The 23,276-nt window shown below is 42.2% G+C and overlaps 1 protein-coding gene across 1 annotated transcript in view; it reads right to left on the bottom strand.

Annotated features, from left to right (window-relative positions):
- Positions 1-20,636, bottom strand: part of ADAMTSL1 (ADAMTS like 1) — an 878,428-nt gene extending 857,792 nt beyond the window's left edge. Inside the window, exon 1 of the mRNA XM_047098171.1 lies at positions 20,550-20,636. Coding sequence (XP_046954127.1) covers positions 20,550-20,636 — 87 coding nt within the window. The remainder of the gene's footprint in view (positions 1-20,549) is intronic.
- Between the last annotated feature and the right edge of the window lie 2,640 nt (positions 20,637-23,276).

The raw sequence follows: 23,276 nt of genomic DNA, 5'->3' as shown, positions 1-23,276 counted from the left end.
AAAACAGAAGGGTCAAGAACAACCCCAATGTTTTTAACCTAGAAAATTACAGAATTGAGTTGGCTTCCAATAAGATGGGGATGTCTATGGGAGAAGCAGCATGTTTTGCTTTATTATGGGTTGGAGTTTTTATGGCAGGGATGGGGGTGGGATCAGAGTTCAGTTTTACATGTTACATTTGAGAGGTCTATTAAATATCCATGTAGAAATGCTAAGTAGGTAGTGAATATAGAAGGACGAAGTTTAGGAAAGTTCTAGGCTACAGATATAAATCTGGATATCAGACTGTAATTAGTAATTAAAGCCATGATACTGAGTAAGATTACCCAGAAGTGAATGTGGAAAAACGAGTCCAAGAACTGATCCTTAAGAAGCAAGGAGACAAAAAGAAAGGAAACCCACAGGAAGGAGAAAAGGAGAATGTGTTGTTCTGGAGGCCAAGTCATAAAAGGATTCACAGGAAGAGGGAGTGGTCATTTGTGTTAAGGTAGGAAGTCAAGTAAAATGAGGACTGAGAACTGTCCATTGGATTTGGAATGAAGGCTATTGATGCCTTTATAAAAAAAACAGTTTCAGAGGAGTAATGGTGTGATACCTTAACCACAATGCATCCAAGAGATAATTAAAGCAAATACAGACAACTCTTTCAAAGTTTAATGTACAAGAAAGTGAAGAAAAGGAGTGGTAAATTAAAGTGCAAGTAGTATCAAGAGAAAGCTTTAAATATGGCAGAAATGAGATGTTTGTGGGTTGGTGGGAAAAGTCTTGTATATAAATTTCTTTAAAAAAGGAACAAAAGAGGGGCGCCTGGGTGGCGCAGTCGGTTAAGCGTCCGACTTCAGCCAGGTCACGATCTCGCGGTCCGGGAGTTCGAGCCCCGCGTCAGGCTCTGGGCTGATGGCTCAGAGCCTGGAGCCTGTTTCCGATTCTGTGTCTCCCTCTCTCTCTGCCCCTCCCCCGTTCATGCTCTGTCTCTCTCTGTCCCAAAATAAATAAACGATGAAAAAAAAAAAATTAAAAAAAAAAAAAAAAAAGGAACAAAAGAAATAGAATGTAGAAAAGAGGAGAATTAGAGCAATATCCTTGGAGAAATGGGGATGAGATCTGGGACACCAAGTGGAAAGACTGGCCATTGTTAGGAGAATGGATGGTTTACCCATTATAACTGGAGAGAAGGCAGAGTATATGAACTAGATGCAGGTAGGTGGGGAAATGTGGAAGTTTTCTTCTGGCGGCTTCTGTTTTCCCAATTAAAGAAGCAATGAATGAGGACAAGGAAGAAATTGTGAGAGGTTTGAACAGGAAAAAAAAAAAAAAGTTCACTTAAGGGAATGACAGACAAGGGGAATGTAGTGTAATTGCTGGTCACTTGAAGCAAATACACCCAGCTTCATAGGTATAACGAACTTGGGTGAAGATCTCTTCGAGTGCATCGAAGAGAGGAGAACAAAATTGAGGGAGTGGTTATGATGATTGAGGGAGTGGTTATGATGATTGGCCAAGGCCAGGAGCAAAGTAAGGTAAGTGAGGTACAGTGAAAAGGTGGTAGGAGTAAGGGCTTGCAGGCCCCAGTATAGTTGAAGAATTATGGGGTTGGGCATTCATTCCACAGGGAGCAAATTCAAAAGATGGGAGTAAAGCTTAGAAAGTAAAATGCTTGACACTGAGATTATTGGGAAATTAAATTTAAATTCATTGTTAATAACAAGACTTTGATATCATCTAACCAACAAATGCACAATAACTCTGCTCTGGACACCACACCCAGATTTTCATTAGTTTCAATGGTGATAGCTACAATGCCTTGTCCTCAGTCCCAAACAGCATGTAAGACTCACTATTAATGACACAATCAAGACTAAAGCCATTCCTACTGCAGGGAAAGCAATTTTCACTGAAAATACTATCTTAAAGACAAAAGAATACAGAACAAGATGATATTAAAATAGAAATGACTTGAAGCAAGCAGCTCATAAAAAATGAAACAGAAGCAAATATCCTTGAGGTTAAGTGCTTTAGATGGAGATTGAATAACTAACTGGGCAGGAGATTATGCAGAAACCATATATGGGTGTGGTAGACTGATAATGGCTCCCAAAGCTATGCCATGCCCAGTGATTGGGAAAAGGGTCTTTGCAGATATGTGGTTAAGTTAAAGATTTTGAGATGAGAAAGGTATGCCATCACAAAAGAGAGGAAGAGAGAAGTCTGACACACGCAAAGCAGATGATATAAAGACAGAGGCAGATACTCGAGTGATGGAGTCACAAGCCAAGGAATACCAAGGAATGCCAGTAACCAGAAGAACCTGGAAGAGGGAAGAAAGAGCCTCTTCCCCCATGCCTCTGGGGGGAACATGTCCTGCTGACACCTTGATTTTGGAGTTCCTGCCTCCAGAACTGTGAGAGAATAAATGTCTCTGTTTTTTTTTTTTTTTTTTTTAAGCAACTTAGTTTGCAGTAATTTATTAGAGCAGCCAAAAAAACACCTACAACTTTATCTAAGGAGTGTGTGCTATGCTTGATGCTAGATTGGGCACTTTGAGAAGATCCAAGATGCATTGGATTTAGTTCTTTTCTTGAAGGTTTTATTTTTATTTTATTTTACCGTTTCTATTTATTTTTGAGACAGAGAGAGACAGAGCATGAACGGGGGCGGGGCAGAGAGAGAGGGAGACACAGAATCGGAAGCAGGCTCCAGGCCCTGAGCAATCAGCCCAGAGCCCGACACGGGGCTCGAACTCATGGACCGCGAGATCGTGACCTGAGCCGAAGTCGGACGCTTAACCGACTGAGCCACCTGGGCGCCCCTTTTCTTGAAAGTTTTAACAGTCTAGATTGAGGGGCACCTGGATGGCTTAGTTGGTTAAGCATCCGGCTCCTGATTTCAGCTCAGGTCATGATCTCACGGTTCCTGGGATCCAGCCCTGTGTTGGGCTCTGTGGAGCCTGCTTGGGATTCTCTCCCTCTCTCTCTGCCCTTGCCCCATTCATGCTCGTTCTCTCTCTTTCAAAATAAATAAGTAAACTTTAAGGAAATGAAAACAAATAAAACTCTACTTTGAGCTGAAAAAAGTTAATCAAATCCAGAAAATAAGAAGTCAAACCACTCTTGAAAATGTGTCTTGAAGGGTGGGAAGAAGATCATATATCAGGTCACAATACAAAACTTATCCAGATTACAGATTCCTGAATAAATTTCAAAAAGCTTGTGCTTTGTTTAAAAACAAAACAAAACAAAAAACATGGAAAACCGTCTACTATAATAACCTGACTAGTTAGATCACTGGATTCAAAATGCAAACATTTTCTGGGATAGCCTTCACAAAAGAGAACCCACCCAACACAGAACAGACGTACAAAATGAATGAAATAAATTTAGTGGCAGGGCTTCCTGTCATCTGTTCCAAAGTCTCAGCTTCAGAAATCACCCAAGAAACTAATGGCCCTGTACAGGAGGTGCCTTTAAAATTCACAGCTAGGGGCACCTGGGTGGCTCAGTCGGTTAAGCGGCCGACTTTGGCTCAGGTGATGATCTCACAGCTCGAAGGCTCGTGAGTTCGAGCCCCGCATCGGGCTCTGTGCTGACAGCTCAGAGCCTGGAGCCTGTTTCAGATTCTGTGTCTCCCTCTCTCTGACCCTCCCCCGTTCATGCTCTGTCTCTCTCTGTCTCAAAAATAAATAAACGTTAAAAAAAAATTTTTTTAATAAAAATAAAAAAATAAAATTCACAGCTAGAACTCTTCCATACCTTCAACCAAGCGGACCCCTAAGACCTTCTCACCCAAACAAAAGCGACCAGCACACAAAAAACTTAAGACATAATACAGTGTAACTGGCAAGTCACCGAATGTCAAATTGAGTCATTTTCTATTTCCCCCTCAAAAACAGCTTCAAAGAACCACAGGCCCGACACTCAGGTTTATCTGTTCCACACCCTGGACCCTCTTTGCCGCAACTGATGGAAAAGTGGCAGACCGCCCTGGGAGTGCCAGCCCAGCTCTCGGCAGATGCTTTTTGCCTCATTAACAGTGGCAGCTAAAGACATAATCAGGTCCAGCTGCAGGGAAGAACTGCTTGAGCTCATGGTTGGCTGACAGGCCCCCGAGTTCCCACTCAATAAGCAATTCCTCTGAACAGTCATCCACTCGAGGGATGACCTAGAACAAAATCCAGCAGGGAAAGGCACGTTCCCAAAGACAGGCACACTGAAAGCACTTCACAGGTTTTCATTCAAATGAAATGTAACTCAAATCCTCTTGCTCTTGTAGAAGTCCCACAGAGCCATGTCAGCCCAGCTTCTACATGGCTGTCTTGATCTGAGTAAGACCATCTGGGGTAATACCCAGGAGACGATGAGTATCTACCAGCTTGTTACATGTCAGCACCACTGTGAAGTTTTACCAAGCTGTGAAACCTTGGATTCGGAAGGTCCCTTCTCCAGCTCTTGTCCTGGCTGGAACTTCAGCATAAACTTCTTTACTAATCCCACGAATGCACCAAGAAAGATGCCAGTGGGACCTCACCAGCCTGCTTCAGGGGTAATGTTCACAACAGCCCCAGTTTTCTGATCGTGTCGATCAAACACTTTCCAGCTGTATCAGAAGCATAGAAAGCAGGAAAACACTGATCTGAACCTGCACCAGATGCAAACGGAAAGACCAAAGAACTGGAAGAAGCAAGAGGTGGAAAATGTTTACACTTGCTGAGAAACATCTAGCTTGCCAAATAACTTGTTTGGAATTTTAGCATTTAAAACATAAACATTCTTCTCTTTGGAGGCTTTAGTTGGTCTCCAAATGCAGCTTTTCCTCCCAGCTTCTCTAAAGGAGGAGCTAGATTATGGAGTTAGATGGAGAACGGAAGGGAAAGAAAAGAGCAAGTCTCAAACTCCACAATATAACCAAATGGAAGTAATAAAGCAGCCCACCTAACCAACCAAGCTCTGAATTCTTTCTCTTTTCTTTTTTTCCTTTTCTTTTCCTTCTGTCTGCCAAGAACAGGAATTCAGAGAGGCTTACAAAAGAAAAGCCCAGGCTCATATTTCCACCCCCACTGCATGGCATGAGGAAGAATGGAGACCCTGTAGAATGGCCAGGTAAGCTTTGGCCCAGATAAAAGTACAGTATCATGATTTCCTAGATCAATTACAATTGCCTTATAGTATGATGAACCAGACATGCAATATGCCTTTTTTTTTTTCTTTAAACAAACAGACACTACTTGATGAACAGCCCCCTGGAATGGAGAACTCGTTTTTATTTGTAGTTCATCAAAAGAATAGGACTTATCAGGTGATTGAGGAACTGAAAACAGTCCACTAGTAAAAAGGCTCCATTTTATTTAGGACAATGCTGCCAGCAGCCAGCTAGAACCCCACCTGGGCTTACGTTCAGCTGACAAGATGCTAATCTGCACTATCAGGAACACAGCTGTGCAAGAGAGCCTGGGAAGGGTAGTTGTTATAAGGCAACCAATTTTGTTCAGTTGAATGTATACAGTGCATTTCTAACCCCAAGCTCTTTCCCCTTCCCCACCCCTGGTCCATCATATCTCACCTTATAATTTTGAAAATGCTGGAACAAAAATCTCTCCTAAAATAAAACTTACATACTCCTATTTTTAGTGGTTCCCATTCTCTGGGTCTTGGACCCAAAGGCCCCTAAGTTACTGACAGTGATTTGTAAATCCACATACATCTAGACATCAACTACACACTTGCACATAGATGTGTGACTTTCCAAGCGCACTGTGGCAAAGGCCAGCTTGTGTTACCTCCTGATTTCACAGCTGTCTCCTCAGACTCCCTGGCTGGTGGGGGGGGGGGGCGGGAGGGGGGAGCCATGTGACTGACTGGATTCTTTGGTGGGATAATAGGGATTGGGACCCTAGTGGAGATTTGAATCTCGTGAGGAACGCAAAAAATGGACGTGGGCAGAAGTGATACATTCCACTCCCAAGATTACCCCAAGAAAACTTCCCATGCAGCTCTCAACATTCTCTTCCCCCTCTGTCACCTAGACACAGGCGCCAGGGTGACCTCGGAAGCTGCATGTTAAAGACACCGCAGCCTGCATCACACCGGTCCCTGAATGCTCGAGACACCCCCAGACCCCTTTCAGACCTGCCAGTTGGACTTTATGTGAACAACAACAAAAACCCTATTTGTCCACTGAGATTTCAGGATTTTACTGTTACAGCAGCTAATGCTTCCTTAACTAATACATATATGTAGCCACTGCTGTGGCGAACAAGATATACATTCATTTTGTTTTTCATTTCGGCAAGAACATTTAACAGGAGGGTATACATTCATGTAAAAAGCAACTCCAAGTTCAGAGGTTTTTCCTTGCTGTGTATTTTCTTCAAAAACACTTCGCTGACCATTTCTAACAATTCCAGGCCCTGAGTTAGATGTGACATATACAGAAGCAAATCGGTCAGTCTCTGGCCTCAAGCCTACAGTGAACCAAGATGGCAGACATAGAAGAAATATACAAGTGCCTCATTACAAAACTGCAAGTGCTTGAAGCAAACAGAGCACTGGGAGAGTCACAGAAGAGACCTAATGGGCAAGGGGAGCAGAGGGCCAGGTTCTTCTGGGGAAGAGTTATTTAAGCTGGAGAACAGCTGGATGAGTGTCAACTGATTAATTAAAAATAAAGAGGGGCACCTGGCTAGCTCAGTCAGTTAAGCCTCTGACTTCAGACCAGGTCATGATCTCATCGTTGGCGAGTTGGAGCCCACATCAGTCTCTGCACTGGTGAGGCAGAGCCTGCTTGGGATTCTCACCCTGTCCCTCTGTATCTGCCCCTCCCCCACTTGCACGTGCTTGTTCTCTCTCTCAAAATAAATACACTTAAAAAATTAAAAATAAAGAGCGAGCCCTCCAGCAAAGAGAATTGTGCAAAGACCCCAAAGTAGCAACAAGCTTGATGCCCTTGTGGAACTGAAAGGAGGCCATTAGCCTGCCTGGAGAGTAGGAAGCAAGGAGATGGGAGGGGGTGGGAGGGGGTGGGAGGGGGAGGGGAGGGGAGGGGGAGGGGAGGGAGAGGGGAGGGAGAGGGGAGGGAGAGGGGAGAAATGCTATAAAATGCTATGTCTATGCACAGGATGAATCATGCTAGGCGTTGAAGAATAGTAAAGATTTTCAATCTTAGTCTAAAGCCTACATGGGGGTGATAATGCCCCCAAAAGTGGGTGAAAAGTTGGGTTATGGGAATGGGAGAGAAGAGGTTCCCTCCTGATATCAATGGTTTAAGGATAACGCAAGGAGTCCCTTCAAAGGGCCACAGCACATGTAAACTGATATGTTGATTTATGGCATTAAAATTTCATGGGGGTAGGGGCGGATTAAGAGGAAGTATCTTAAAATGTCTAAAAAGGGAGGCAATAATGATAAACAGTCTCAGAAACACTGCTCTAAAGCTAACAGTAATCCAGTTTAGGTGTTAAGCAAGGGAGTGCCACGACCTGATGTTCATTGCTAAAAATTCCATCAGAGTTAATATTTTTGTACTAAAAAGTTCATACTAGAAAAGTTTAGAAAATCCCATTCATTTTAGAAGTTATGGTTAACTGATATTAACCCACTAAAATCATGTAATTTAAACTCTTCCTTGTAGAGATTAAAAAGAACATGAAACTCAGAAAGGCTCTGTAACTAGTGTGTTCAGAATCATGCAATTAGCACGTAGCAAAGTTTATATCCTGTTCTGCTTTTTCTTGCAGCACTGTACCCAAAAGTCTACCCTGCCCCTGCATGCATCTATGCTATACATGCAATTAGCTTGTATGGCCACATTTTACATATTGATTCATATCAGACCACCCTCCATATAGTATTTGAGTCAGACGTACAAAAAGGAAGATAATGTAATTTTTTGCCATGCTCCTAGATTTTTAGCAGAAAAATAATGTCCTACAACATGCTGTCACCTATCTTGAAAACCGTCAAGATTTGCAGGTTACATACAGGACTAAAAACAAATGAATCCATTAGCTTTCTTGATTTAGTCAAACATATAGGGGGTAGTCGAAGTTCTGCTCAGCTTTTGTTGTAACCCCTGGCAGAAGATTCTCAAAGTGAGATTATTAGTCTAAATTTAAATAACGGTTTCCTGGGTCTGAAAAGTAAACTAGAGGTCTGAAGATGTTGCTTCTCTTTTACACAGAAAAATAAGTACACATAAAATGAAATGGAACACCAATGTTCATAGTGGCACTACTTACAATGGCCAAATGTGGAAGCCACCCAGGTGTCCACTGATAGATGAATGGATAAACAGAATGTGCTACATTCATAAAATGCCACATTATTCACTCTTAAAAAAGATATTCTGACACATATGCTACAACATATATGAGCCTTGAGGACATCATGCTAAAATAAATAAGCCAATCACAAAAACAGAAATACTGTTATGATCCCGTTTGTATACATTCAAATTCAGAGACAGAAGGTAGAATGGTTGTAGTCGGGGGGCAGGGGGAATGGAGCTGTTATAAAACGGGTGTAGAGTTTGTTTTGCAAGAGGAAGAGTTCTGGAGACTGGCTGCAGAACAATGTGAATGCATTTAACACTACTGAACCATATACTTAAAAATGGTTAAGATGATAAATTTGTTACATGCATTTTACACTTATAATTTTTTTAATTTTAACGAATAACACGGTTTTAAGTGTTTTTACAGTAATTGCAGAGAAACTCTGTTCACATACACACACACAGTCAGAAAACAAACATCTAGGCATCTAGGAAGTCCCAAAGTCTGGGTTCATGACATTACCTTTTCAACCGTCTTGAATTTCATGTGGCCACAAAAACCTGAGCAGAAGTGAGATCTGTCAACTCTGGGCAGAAGCGTTTCATTGCCAGAGGAAAGCAGAGAACCATTCTCCTTTCTTGTCCGCCAGGGAAGCATGCAGGTTGGGGTGGAGCCACCGTCAGTGTGGATTCCTGAGTGTGCACAGCGAGCCAAACTCTCCTCATGATCCACACTGAACACGTGGCCCGATGGGGACATACACCTTTCTTGCGTTAAGTCACTATGACGTGGTGGTTGGTTGTTACCACAGCATAATCTAGCCCATCTGGACTAATAAAGAGTTTTTATAAGGAACAACAGAATAGGAGAATTTGAATTTCAGATTATATCAACAAATATTTTTAATAAAAAAAAAAAAACCTTTATTTCTCCGCCGATTTCTGAAAGAAAATACACAATTAGCACTCTTCATAAAATATACAAGACGTGTCACAATGACTATTAGCAGTGAAGAAAACTTCTTTTCCACACATAATACTACATCATAGACTATGCATGACTCAGTGGAGAGCGTGTGTGTATTTTGTTTGGCTGGTTTGCGATAGAGATGGGGAGAACATCCTAAATAATAGGCACATGAAACATTTCCTTCCTTTCCTCCACGAACGTAGCAACAGTTGCTACATCACACTTGGGTAGAGAAGGTGTTCAACAGCACGTACTCTTCCTTTCATCAAGTGTCAAGTTCCTGGATGCTGTGGATGATTTTCTAAATAAGTATCTGTTAATCTTCCAGGGGCATGATGACTCGAGGAGAAAATACACAGGAGCCTGTTTTCCAGCAGGTTATGTGAAAGGGTAAGGACGAAGGGTTTCCCTCCACCCCCACTCCCCATCACTCCTCAGCTGTAGGCAGAGCGACTGAGACCTGAAGCTATTCCCAAACATCTGAAAACCATTTATAAAAAACTGAGGTTACTACAAATAAAGACACTTTAAGCTGGTGGTTCATATCTTTAGTTCATGATGTAACTAGACGCTAAAATAACAGTGTATGCTCTGGTGGGAAAAATCATCGGACAGAGTTATGAGACGTGTGGTCCACTCCCACTTCTCCTGTTAACAAACTGGGACATGTCGCTTGACTTCCTAGGACCTTATTTCTCTCATCTGTAAAGAATAAAGATCAGATCAATGTTTCCCAGATCGAACCCATAGTTCGGTCCAACTGTGTCTGAATCCTCTGTGGGTCTGGGGATGGAGGGGGGGGGCCGGGGGGGGGGGGGAGACTGGGGTCTCTCAATGCAGATTCCTAGGACCCACCTTTTCCTATTGAGTGAGCATCTGAGAGACCCAGGAATCTGCATTTTAGAGCTTCTTGGTTTTAGCTGCATGGCCCTAGTCTTTGGTGGCCTTTGGAAATCCATGGTACAGCCAAACCGACTCATGCGCAATGAAGTTTGTGACCCATAATACTAAAGAACCTCTAAGTCTTCTTCTGGCTACATAACCCCACAGCCATGAGCAGAGCTGAAAACCAAGTATGTTTTTGGTGGTGGTTATGGAACCACCACCAGCTCCATCCACTCCAAAATGCATAATGCTCTAGAGTTCATCCCAGTGTAAAATAAAATACTAAAACTGATAACGGTATTGCTAACTATTCAGCGCTACTTCCCTACTCGCTTCACCTCATTTCCATCCTCCACCACAAAAGAGCCTGAATCCAATCACACCTTAGACAACAAATGTTAATACCACATGTGAAATTTCAAGGCCAGATCTTTACATCATGTTAGCTCCATGTTTTCTCATAAAACGGTCTCCAAACATCAAAATTTGTAGAACGATAAAATCTTTCTGTGCTGTGTCTGTGAGCAAATAGGTTGAACCGCGTATACTGAAGCAGACAATGGGTCCTAAGTACCCATTTAATTGAAAGAGTAAACACTAACACATCAACATTGGAATGGAGAGAATACCTCTTATCATGTTTGGCAACCGGCAGGCAGTCAGTAAGTACTAAATTTCCTTCCCTGAAAAAGTCTGAGTCCTAGTTGCACAGACACTCAGTAAATCCAGAACTAGAACCTGGATCTTTGGACCTCAAGTCCACTGTCTTGTAATACTGACCAAAGTTTTACTTTCACTGGGAAAATGTAGGAGTCTCTAAAAAGTGTGTACAACAACCAGAATGAGCTTTAGTGGTATTTGGAGATGGATCAGGACAGGAAAACAGAAATAATGAAAGAGGAAAAATAGTGCTAACTTTCAGTTAAACATGGTAGATTGAACACCATTTTTTCTCTATTCCCTCCCAAATGTCCGCGAAAATAACAATAAATAAATAAAGATGACAAGAGAACTGGAAAGGAGACAACAGCAGACAAAAGATGCCAATAAATTTTTGGAATATGGAAAACTAGTGGAAGAATTGTTACTGACTTAACAGAATTGTGCTTGCAAAGAGATACAGTGATGAGAAGCAATACCATTTGGCCTGTAAAACTCTAGAAAGGCTTCAGACTTGGAGGCATCTGGTGCTGCAAAAAGCTGGGGGGTGACGCTTTGGCTGCAACTCCAAATACCAGTTAAAACCTTACTTAAAGACATCTCTGTTGAAAAACAAAATTGAGGGGCATCTAGGTGGCCCTTGATTTGACTCGGGTCATGATCTCACAGTTTGTGAGATCAAGTCCTGCGTCAGGCTCTGCACTGATAGCATGGAGCCTGCTTGGGATTCCCTCTCCATCTCTCTCTCTCTCTCTCTCTCTCTCTCTCTCTCCCTCCCTCCCTCCCTGCCCCTGCCCCACTCATGTGTGTGCTCTCTTTCTCTCAAATTAAGTAAATAACTTTTAAAAAAAAAGAAAAAGAAAATTGAGAAAATCTTTTGCAAATATAAAAAAAGATAATAAAGACAAAAGATTTGAAAAGAAGGATGGTTGAACCAGGAGTTTTAATAACAGGAGTTTCACAAAAAGCAAACACATAGGTACCAGCAAGGAAATTATCAATGAAATATGAAAATTAATATTCCCCAAAGGGAAGGACATTGATCTATTCAAGTTCTGTGGAAAACCTGGCACAGTGAATTTAAATAGTCCACACTGAAGCACATCATCATGAAACTTTGGCTCAGTGACTAGCAAACTATGGCCCCTGTTCCAAATCTGGCCCACTGTCTGTTTTGGTAAATAGTTTATTGGAACACAAACAGGTTCATTCATTTATATATTGTCTATTACTGCTTTCATGCGACAGTGGCAGAGTTGAGTAGTTATAACAGAGATTGTGTGCCTGCAAGACCTAAAATATTTTCCTAAGAGAAATGAAAACATATCCACACAAAAACTTGCACGTGTATGTTCGTAGCAGCATTACTATAACAGCCAAAAGGTAAAAACAACCCACATGTCTGTCCACAGACAAATGGATAAACAAAATATGGTATATCTGTACAACAGAATTTTTAAGCTAGAAATAAATGACATGCTGGGCACCTGGGTGGCTCATTAGGTAATCATCTAACTCTTGACTTCATCTCAGGTCATGATCTCAAGGTTCGTGGAATTGAGCCTCACATTGGGCTCCATGCTGAGCACACTGAGCATGAAGCCTGCTTGAGATTCTCTTTCTCCCTCTCTCTCTGCCCCTCCCCTGCTCATTCTCTCTCTCTTTCTCAAAATAAATAAACTTTAAAAAAAAAGGAATGATATACTAATATATACTACCAGTTGGATGAGCCTTGAAAACATGCTAAGTGAAAGAAGCCAATCCCAAATGTTTACATATTATATGACTTCATCCATATGGAAATACAGAGAGGCAAAATCTACAGAGAAAGAAAGTAGATTATTGGTTGTTTGGGGCTGAAGGTGGTAGGTGGAGAGTACAGGTACAAAGTTTCTTTTTGAATTGACAAGAATTTCTAAAATTGACTGGGGTGATGGTTGCACATCAGTGAATATAATAAAAAAAAATCCACTGAATTGTGTACTTTAAATGGACAAGATGTGGGATATGTGAATTATATCTCAATAAAGCTGTTTTTTGAAAAAGGAAATGTAATAGGAAAAAACAGATTATAATAATCTACTTGGAACACTATAGCCATTCCATATTAATAGCAACCATTAGTACTGGCCATTCCAATTTATTAATACTGACTCAATGTCATATTAATAAAATGTAAAATGTGATAAAAGATCATGAAAGAATGAAGAAAGTAGAATATGAAAAAGAATTAAGAAATCATACCACAATGGGAATCTACTCGAATATGAAAAATCACATTAAAGGTATAAGAATTGTAGAGGTAACAATCATATGAAAAATCTCAAAGAATTCAAAATAGTTATCTAATATTAAGGTAGGCAAAATCAAAGTAGATTTTAGAGCACAGTCTATTACTAGGGATAGAGAAGGTCATTTAATAATGAAAAAGAGGTCAATTCACCAAAAAGACATAACAATTCTAAACATTTATGCACCCAATAATAGAGCTTCAAAATAAATAAAAGAAAGTATGATAGAACTGCAAGAAGAGATAGACAAATCCACAGTAGTAGAGACTGTAATATCCCTCTCTAAATAATACACTAAATATATAAAAATCAGTAGAGATACAGAATATACTCTCAACCAACTTGATCTAATTGACATTTATAGAGTGGTCCACACAACACAACAACAGCTAGACTGATCAGGAAAATTTAGAAGACACATATCTATAGAAAGATTAATTCTTTATAAATATACAGAGAACATTCACCAAGACAGACCATGTTCTGGGCCATAAAACAACTCTCAATAAACTTAAATAGATGCAGGTTATATCAAGTATGTTTGCTGATCACATTGGGATTAGAAAACATTGACACAAAGATATTTGAAAAATCTGCAAATATTTAGAAACTAAACAATTCATTTCAAAATACCTATGAGTCAAAGAAGAAACCAAAGACAAATTAGAAAATACTCTGAACTGAAGAAAAATTAAAACACATTTATGGTATGCCAATAAAATATTACTGAGGAGGGGAGCCTGGGTGGGTCAGTTGGTTAAGTGACCAACTTCAGCTCAGGTCATGATCTGAGTCATGATCTGAGTCATCTCAGGTTTGTGAGTCTGAGCCCCACATCAGGCTCTGTGCTGACAGCTCAGAGCCTGGAGCCTGCTTCGGATTCTGTGTCTCCCTCTCTCTCTGCCCCTCTCCCACTCATCTCTGTCTCTCTCTTTCAAAAATAAAAAAAACATAAAATTAAAAAAAAAAACATTACTGAGGAAAAATTTAGATCATTAAACACCTCTAGTTGAAAACGTAAAAAGTCTATCAATAACCTTAGCATCCACCTTAAGAAACTAGAAAAATAAGACTAAATGAAATACAAAATAGAATAAAGAATATAATAAAGATGAGAGAAGAAAGGAATATAATAGAAAACAAGAACGTCCATAAAACCAAAAACTGGTTCTTTGAGAACATCTATATAATTAATAAGCCACTAAGCAGATTGATCAGGAAAAAAAGAAAGAATAAACAAATCACCATTATCAGGACCAATACAGGTGATAAAACTCCATGTTCTAATACTATTTAAAAAAAAGTAATATGGGAGCATTATGAACTACTTCATGGCAAAAACCAACAACTTAGATGAAATGCATGAAAAAACACAAATTACCGAAGCTAACTCAAGACAAAATAGATTACCTGAAGAACCCTATATCTATTCAAGAAATTAAATTTGCAGTTAATCTTAAACTGAGTCCAAGTCCAGATGGCTTCACTGGTGAATTCTACAAAACATTTAATGAAGAAATCAGACACAAACTCTTCCAGAAAATTAAAAAAGAAGGAATATTTCCCAACTTATTCTATAAGGCCAGCATTACACTAATACTAAAAACACATCACAAGACATCACAAGAAAATGTGTCCATTATCTTTCATGGACATAGATGCAAAAATTTGAATCAAAATTTCGTAAACTGAATCTAACAATCTAACAATGTATTAGTCACCTAGTGAGTTTATCCCAGGAATGCAAGGTGGTTAACATTTTAAAAATCAGTGTAATTTATCATATTAACAAACAAGAAAGGAAAAGTCATGTGCTAAATAGATGAAGAAAAAGCATTTGACAAAATCTATCATTGATTTCTAATAAAAACTCTCAACAAAGGAAGAATAAAAAGAACTTCCTTGGGGCACCTGGGTGGCTCAGTGGGTTAAGAGGCCGAGTTTGGCTCAGGTCATGATCTCACAGTTCACAGGTATGAGCCCCACGTCGGGCTCTGTGCTGACAGCTGGGAGCCTGGAGCCTGCTTCAGATTCTGTGTCTCCCTCTCTCTCTCTGCCCCTCCCTTGCTCACGCTCTATCTCTCTCTCAAAAATGAATAAACATTAAAAAAAATTTTTTTAAATAACTTCCTCAATCTGATAAAGAGCATCTACAAAAAAACTTACACCTAACATCATAATTAATGGTAAAACATTGAATTATTTTTCCCCAAGATAAGGCAAAGGCAATCAGTATTTTAATCAGTGTTATTAAATAAGAAATTTAAAATATCCAGATAGGTAAGGAAGAACAGTCTTCATTTTCATGACATGATCATATGTGTAAAAAAAACCTGATGGGATATAACAAAAAGCTACCGTAACAAGCCACTTTGCTAATGTTGCAGAATATGCAAAATTCAATTATTTTCATATTCTTACAAAGAATTATCACGTGCAACTTTTAAAAAACAGTGCCTCTTAAAAGAGCACCAAAAATGTGAACTATTTAGTATAATCTGATAAAAATATCCAAGACCTGTACACAGAAAACTACCAGATATTGCTGAGAGAAATTAAAGACCTAAATAGAGAGGGATCATAAAATTCAATATTGTTAACAGGCTAATTCTCTGAAAATAGATCGATAGCTTAGAACACCCCAAGTCAAATCCCTGGATGCATTTTTTAATTGGCAAATTGATTCTAAAATGCATATGGGAGTAGCCAAGGCAACACACTTGAGAATGAAGGACAAAGTAGAAGAATCACACTTTCTGAGTTCAAGACCAACTGTAAAGCTACAGTACTAAGGATAGTGTGGCACTGGCATAACAAGAAACATACAGTTCCCCAGAATACAGTAGAGAATCCAGAAGATAGACCTAATCATGCATGGACAACTGATGTTCCACAGAATTGCAAAGACAATTCAGTGGAGAAAGGAAAGTCTTTTGAAAAAATCATGCTAGAACGATGACATACCTATCCATAGGCAAAAGGAAAAAATGATCTTGTACCACATACAACAACTCAACGTGGAATACAGACCTAATGTAAAACGTAAAATCACAGAACTTCCAGTAGAAAACCTCTGTGATACTGAGTTAGGCAAATATTTCTTTAAAACAAGAGCAAACACACAATCTACCAATGAACAATGCAATAATTTCAGTTTCACCAAAATTAAAACTTCTGCCCTTCAAAAAACACTGCCAAGAAAATGAAAAGACAAACCATAGCTTGGGAAAAAATATTTGCAAATGATACATCTGACAAAGAACAATTCTCAAAATTCAGTAAGAAAACAACACATTAAGAAATGGGCAAAATGTTTGAACAGACATTTTGCCAAAGAAAATATTTGGATTTTAAATGAACCCATGAAAAAATACTCATCATCATTTTTCATTAGGGAACTGCAAATTAAAACCTGAGCTCCTACTATACCTACTAGCATGACTAAAATAAAAGATTGACCTAACCACATGTTGTCAAGGATGCAGAGAAACTGGAATTCATACATACTGCTAGTAAGAACATAAAATGGTACAACCGTCTGCAAAACTGACATTTTCTTAAAAATTTAAACATACCTACCAATGATTGAGCCATTCCATCTTTAGGTATTTACCTAGGACAGATGAAACCACACAGCCAAAAACTGGAAACATTGTCCAACTGTAGATGTAAGCTGATGGACAATGAAATGTGATATATGCATACGACATACTACTACTCTGGAACAAATTATTGATATGTGCTACAGCATGGATAATTTCAAAATAATTAGGCTGAGCGAAAAAAAAGCCAGATCAAAAAAAGTAAGGGAGAAGGGTACCTATTATAAGATTACATTTGCATAAAATTCCAGAAAATACAAATTAATCTATATTAACACAAAGCAGATTGCATTTTGCCTGGTGATGTTGGGTTCGAGGAAGGATGGCAGGGAGGGATTCCTAAGGTCATAAGGACACCGGGGTGATGGTGTCATGGGTGTATGCATACGTCAAAACTTAAAATTGCATACTTTCTGTATGTGCAGTTTATTGAATGTCAGTTATAACTCAAAATAGTACAAAACAAACAAACAAAAAAGCTGCTTTGGGGCCATGAGATCTGACATTAGGAGAAAGAGCAGAACAAGAATTTGCCACGTTTTCTTAAAACCCTTAGTCATTTTTTTAACCATGCAGAATCATCATGGTAAAAATGAAAATAAAAAATAAAACAAGAGCAAGAACATACAAGAGGATAACAAAAGAGAAAGTATTTTCTTTAAGGTCTTTAGTTGAAAAACAGGCACCTATAAAGGCACAAATTCTTTCCAGCCTTCCTGGAACTATTCATTACTAAATTCCTAACAGGGATGCAGTTTAGAATCCCATAGTAAATGAATATATTCCATTTTAATATTCACATGACGCTATCACTGATAAACCACCAAAAGAACATGGATTGCCACTAAGCGACATTTGTAAGCAACAGTAATGGATTTATGCTGAGCAAGCCATAACCCTCTCCAACAACTTTGTTTATTTTTACAGTGGATTGCTACAGATGGGTGGTAGAAATCATTAAGTAGTTGATAACCCCTACGGGTGTCGACCATTAATTATCTACTTCCCTACCTGGGAGAAATTTAGGCAATGGGATGAATTTGGGTTCAGCCGATGAAATGAAATTGATATCAGTAAAATAATCTGTTTTACAAGAGCCCAGAGTGAGCTACCTTCCAAATGCACAGGAAAAGAAAAGAAACTTACAAGTTAGGAGAGTAATTCGGTCAGAACAGAAGCAAAGGGAAATAACCCCTGAAAGGAGAAATTCAGTGAGGAAAAAGGAGAAATGCTGGTGTTTCAAATAATCTGATTTGCATTCAGATTGTTCTTTAGACTTTTGGAAAATATGGCTCAGGTGTAATTCAGTTTAGGAAGCCAGAAGCTCTTGAACACAGATCCTCCTTCTAGAGGGCTATAAGATACTCAAATAGGTCTGATAACTCTGATAGTGATGCTTTCATGTACTGAGGGCTTTGATTTAATAACAGTTTAACAAATGTATACATTCCAAACAATATTCAAATCACTTGGCACTGGCTGTGGTTTATAGAATGACTTCTTGGTATTAAATAACCTCAAGTTTCTGGTCTTAATTCACTGATTAGATATAATGCCCTTGTGTTTAAGTGAGGAGCTTAAGGGATGTTGCAAGATGAACTGCTTCTGTCACCTAAGTTAACCCTAAAGCATATTCCATTCCACCAGGATAAGGAATCCAGCTACCACTTTAAACTCTTTTCTCTCCCTTCTCTGACAAGTTTAGTCAGGCTTCTCACATGTGGAGAGCAGCCCTGCCGAATGGAACAAGAAAAACTCACTTGGAATTAAACAACAAACCACTTCCAACACAAAAGGCGCAAATCTGCTTTTATCATCTGTATCCAGAAGAAAGTAGGTTGAGAAGCAGAGCAAGGAAGAACAGGTACATAATGCCAGGAGAAATCATTTTGTCCTGAATATCACCGGGCACTGAATGAAGAAGTAGAACACACACACATATGTGAGCCCCGCCCCCCTCCCCCCCACACACACAAATCCTACAGTGTGCATCTTAGCATCTTCATTACATCTTTGCTTGGTTCATATACTATCAGATACTTTACCAAAAGCTCAAGGAAAGGTAGAATTCCTGCCCCTGCCATTATTTAGAAATAAGACAGAAGGCATTCTGTCTTGATTTGGCTTACGTGTCAACCTGCCTGGTGTTGCTGAAGCTGGTAGTACCTTGGGGAACATAGACCAACACCCTCATTTTGCAGATGAGGAAATGACACAGGGAAGCAGCCAGGACTGGATGTTATAAGTTAAGACTCTCTCCGTAGGCTGTCTCGTAGGCCCTTGACTGTTCTTTACTCCTTTGAATTTCCTTTCGACGTCCTGATTCTTTAAGAACAGGTCACTGGAAGGCAGGTCATTTTTACACAGGAGTTTTCAACCCAGCTGCACCATGGTATCACCTGGGAGCTTTATAAATTCTGATGCTGGGGCTTCACACCTCCTGCCCCAAAGGATTCTGATGCAATCCAGCTGGGGTGTGGCCCTAGCACCAGGAGTTTCAAGAGCTCCCTTGGGCAATCCTGACGTGCAGCCACCTCTGAGAAGCTTTGCCATGAAGCAAGGCATACTGGGAATGAAACTTGCTAATAATTAAGACGATCTTTTGCAATAGTTTTTCATCCGCCAATCTGAGCAGGTGTTTCTTGTTGAAAACGTCTACCTCTTATTAGAGTGTACCCTGCTCCTCAGGTTCTAGCCGGCTCTGGGCCCTTCCTCACCACCGTTCTGGGGCCTTGCTCAGCCTCTAAAAGCGCACCGCTGCACGCAAAATGACCACAAAAATAGAGACCTGAAAACAAGTTTCAAAACGTTAAGTAAAAGCGAGGGAAGGAAATCCCCCGATTTGGACAAGTCTTCCATAAGCAAAACAGAGGAAAGGGAGGCTATCTGGCGATAATTCCGGCCAAGAGTATTTGGGCATTTTCCCAGAATTACCCAAGTAATCCCGTGAAAAGCGAATCTATGTAGGCTACATTATGCACAAACTGCCTAAACCGTGAGTTTTAATCAAAAGTTACCTGACTCTGGAAAGCGTTAAAGGCAAAGACACCACAAGCATCATAGATTCGACTAGCCCCTGGCCCCTTCCCTAAGCATCTCCCTCCAGGGTCTTGCAGTAAGAAACCACAACCAAGCAGACAGTGAATTCAACACTCCCCCAGGGCTCTTCTGCTCTGCCTCGGGACCTGAGACGCCCACTCAGGAGAACGCCCCATTTCCTGCACCCTTCCAGCTCAAGAAAAAAAACCCTAGGAGCATTCTGAGGGGGCGTGGTGAGGACGAGTCCCAGTGCGCCGTCCAGAACCACCTTTTCTCCACCGCAGAGGTTCCGGGAGCCCCCCGATCCTGTATCTGCACACCTTACAACGCCCCGCCCCCGACACTCGGACGCAGGTGGCCCTAGGACAAGGATGTCAGAACTTCCCTGGGTCCCGGAAAGGACGGAAGTGAGGAGGAGTGTCCCAACCCCGCGAGCCTTTCCCTCGCCGCCGGAGCCGCCGCCAGGAAGAAAGGTCTCCGCCGAGGACGGCCCGGAAGAGGTGCGGGGTCGCGGACTCCCTGAAAGTGGGCCGCACCCGGGCTCTGGCGCCGTCTCCTCCCCGCGACTCTCCCCAGCTGGAGGCCCGACCCTGGCGCGGGCGGGACGCCGGGACCCGCCCCAGGAGGGTAGGCTGAGGCTCCGCGCAGAATTTGACCCCGGCAACCCTGAGCTCGCCACGCGGGGCCGCCTTAGCCCCAACCCCGTGCCACCTGTCCTCGCTGGGGTGACAGCGCAGCCCCAGGACAGGCCCCAGGCTGAAGCGCTCCCCGCTCTCGCCGACTAGAAGAGAAGTCCTAGGAGGGGGGGAGCGACGCCAGACGCGCAGACCGCCTCACCTGTCCGGCGACGTAGAGCAGGCACCAGGTGCCGCCAAAGATGCGAACCAGGAGCCTCGTGCGCCAGGGCGCAGCCAGCCTTTCCATGGTCCCCCAGCGGGGAGGGAGGGGGTTCCGAGCGAGACCCCTCCCTAGAAGCGGTAGCCGCCTCCCGCGCTGGCTGCAGGGCTCGGCCGCGGCCGCAGCAGCCGGCGGGCGGACTGAAGCGTGCGCCTGCGGGGCAGGGCTGCGCCGGGCTCTGCCGCGCGTCCTCTGAGCCGCCCTGCGGCTGCGGAGCCGGGCTGCTTTGAATGGGAGCGCGTGCGCTGGGGGTGGGGGCGTTATTTGTGAATGTGCTGCTTGTCTTGGCTCGGGATGGTTCGCGCTCCAACTCCCCCCCCCCAGCACCCCCTCCGGCTCCTGCTCCTCCCCTCCTGTGTCAGCCCAGCAAAGGCGGGGAGCGCAGACACCCAGCCGCCCCGGCAGCGACTGCGGTGCGCCTTTCGGGAAACCGGAGCAGGGCTAAGCGCTGGCTTCTATTTATTTATTCTTTTTTAAAGGGAGGGTCTCGCACTGCACACCTTGGACGCGTTTGGAATTCGACCCTGCCTGCCCTGGGAGAATTCGGGATGAGAAGGAAAGGCTCTCCCTGGACGCTGTCGCTTTCCCCGGAACGAGTCCTCAGGGCCGTTCCCTGCGCTCTTTCCCTGGGACTTGGCGCGCCGCAGCCGCTCTGGGAACCTCGCAAGGCCCTCCAGGGACCCGGGAAGAGGGGCGGTGATTAAGGAACTCTACCCCACACAGTGCGCAGATCTGAACGTAACGGTTTGTTGTCCGCGGAGACCCATCCTCTGGGTACGAAGAGATTATCCCAAGGAGTTACTGTTTTGCAACCTGAGACTGGGGAAAGAGGACCTTGCTCGAGAGCGGCGGGGACCCACGACAGCTGGGTTGGGACGCAGTCTACCAAGAGCCAGCATTACCCATAAGGAGCCCAAGAAAATGGGTTCCGTGAATCCGACTTTGCTTGTCTTCTTGTGTCAGTGGTTTTCTGAGGCAAGCCAGAGCTCTCCCTTGTCCAGTGTGGGCCGTGTTCTTATGAATTAGACTTGAGGCTGTCAGGCTTTCTCTGTAACAGAAAACAAACCTTGTGCCCCCTTGGAGTTCTTTGCCATTGGGACCCAGGTTCATTTCTTCCTGAAAACCTGGCGCTCCAGAGCCAGTCTCCCGAAGCACATTTATGAGAAAGTAAATCCCCCCACCCTTCTCCCAACCGTCTTGCAGGCCACTCCACCCCTCTAGAACCTTGGCAGTGAAGCTAACAGAGGCGGGGAGCTGGCCCCACTTCAGTAAACTCTAGGATAAGAGGATTCAGCGCAGCGCACGTGAAACAACTTTTGTGAAGTTCCCACGTGCGCGCATTGGGATGAACCCAGCCCAAAATGAAGACGCCGCCATACTCCCTAGCAACCATTCATTCAATGCACATATTAAAGCCAAGCGCTGTGCTTAAGCGTTGTAGCCCATCAGCGACCTACACAGATTTGGATCTTGCCCATTTTAATTGCATAAACAGGATGCAAACTGCTGACCACGAGAGGCATAGTCAGGGCAGAAATGCCTATAGGAAGTGAATGTTTAAATGTGGCATGAGCATTTGTGTCCACAAATAGAGTGATTTTGTTCTCTTATATAGTCAAGGAGCTGCTTCTCAGAATCCATCTATTTACTCACTATGTGTGTATTTGAGTTCTCAAGGTATGAAAGAAAATCAGAGTGGAAAAAGAGGGGGGAAAATCCCTCTTTGAACTTGGAATCCCAGAAAGTCAAAGCTTGGAGTTCAAAACCTTGAAATTTGTTTTAAGGGCTGTAGGCCAGGTTTTCAACTTCAATTGGTAGAGAGGAATGGATAAGATATTGAAAAACAAAACACCAAACATAAAAAGGAACAGGAACGTGTTCTGTGGAGGATTGCAAATGGCTTGTCTTACCAGGGCCCTTGAGCCACAGGTTAGGCAGAAAAAGGCAAGGCTTTGCTTGGTGGGGTGGTGGGCTGTGAGAAGGTAAAACGCCAGACTGGAAGGAAAAAGGGAACCCACATTGGTGTGCCAGGCAACATTAACTGAGTTAAATCTTTTTTTTTTTTTTTTAAGCCCTCAAGATAGGTGCATATGAGAATATGCATATGGACATATGAGAATCCAAAAACTCAATGGCCATATATATTGGAGCCAGACCTGGAGAGGCATACAGTAACAGAATTTTCAACATTGAAAGGGGATTATAGCCCAACTACATACTCCAAATACCAAAGAGGTTGGCCATCCAGTTCAATAGGCACGTTTTTATTTTTAAATAGGTGAAGAAATTAAGGCCCAGGAAAATGAAGGGATTTGTCCAATGTCTCACACTTAAGAGGTCTATGAATTTATTCCCAGTTCAATGTGGTAAAAAAAAGGGGGGGGGGGAGAGAGCCTTTATTCCTTGAACAATGAGGTAACAGAAGGAAACAGAAATTTAAATTAATGGGACAGTTAAGGTAAAAAGAGGGTAGTAAGTCCAAAAGGAGGAAGACCAACTAAAGATGCTGCCATAAACCACCAATGAGGTGATAAAGGCTTCCATTACTAGAGATGTACTCCAGCTATCAGAGAACAAAGCTGGTGCTTGGAAAGCCACACAAGAGAAGGAAAGTATCATCTATTCTATATGAGGAGACGGCACTTCCTTAGAGCACCTCCTCCATAC

Source organism: Lynx rufus, unplaced genomic scaffold (genome assembly GCF_022079265.1).
Source record: "Lynx rufus isolate CCGP_SWC_20201006 ecotype Redwood Valley unplaced genomic scaffold, mLynRuf1.p SCAF_10, whole genome shotgun sequence".
Classification (NCBI taxonomy): domain Eukaryota; kingdom Metazoa; phylum Chordata; class Mammalia; order Carnivora; family Felidae; genus Lynx; species Lynx rufus.
Note: the sequence above shows the minus strand (reverse complement) of the source record. Positions and strands in the feature narration are given on the sequence as shown.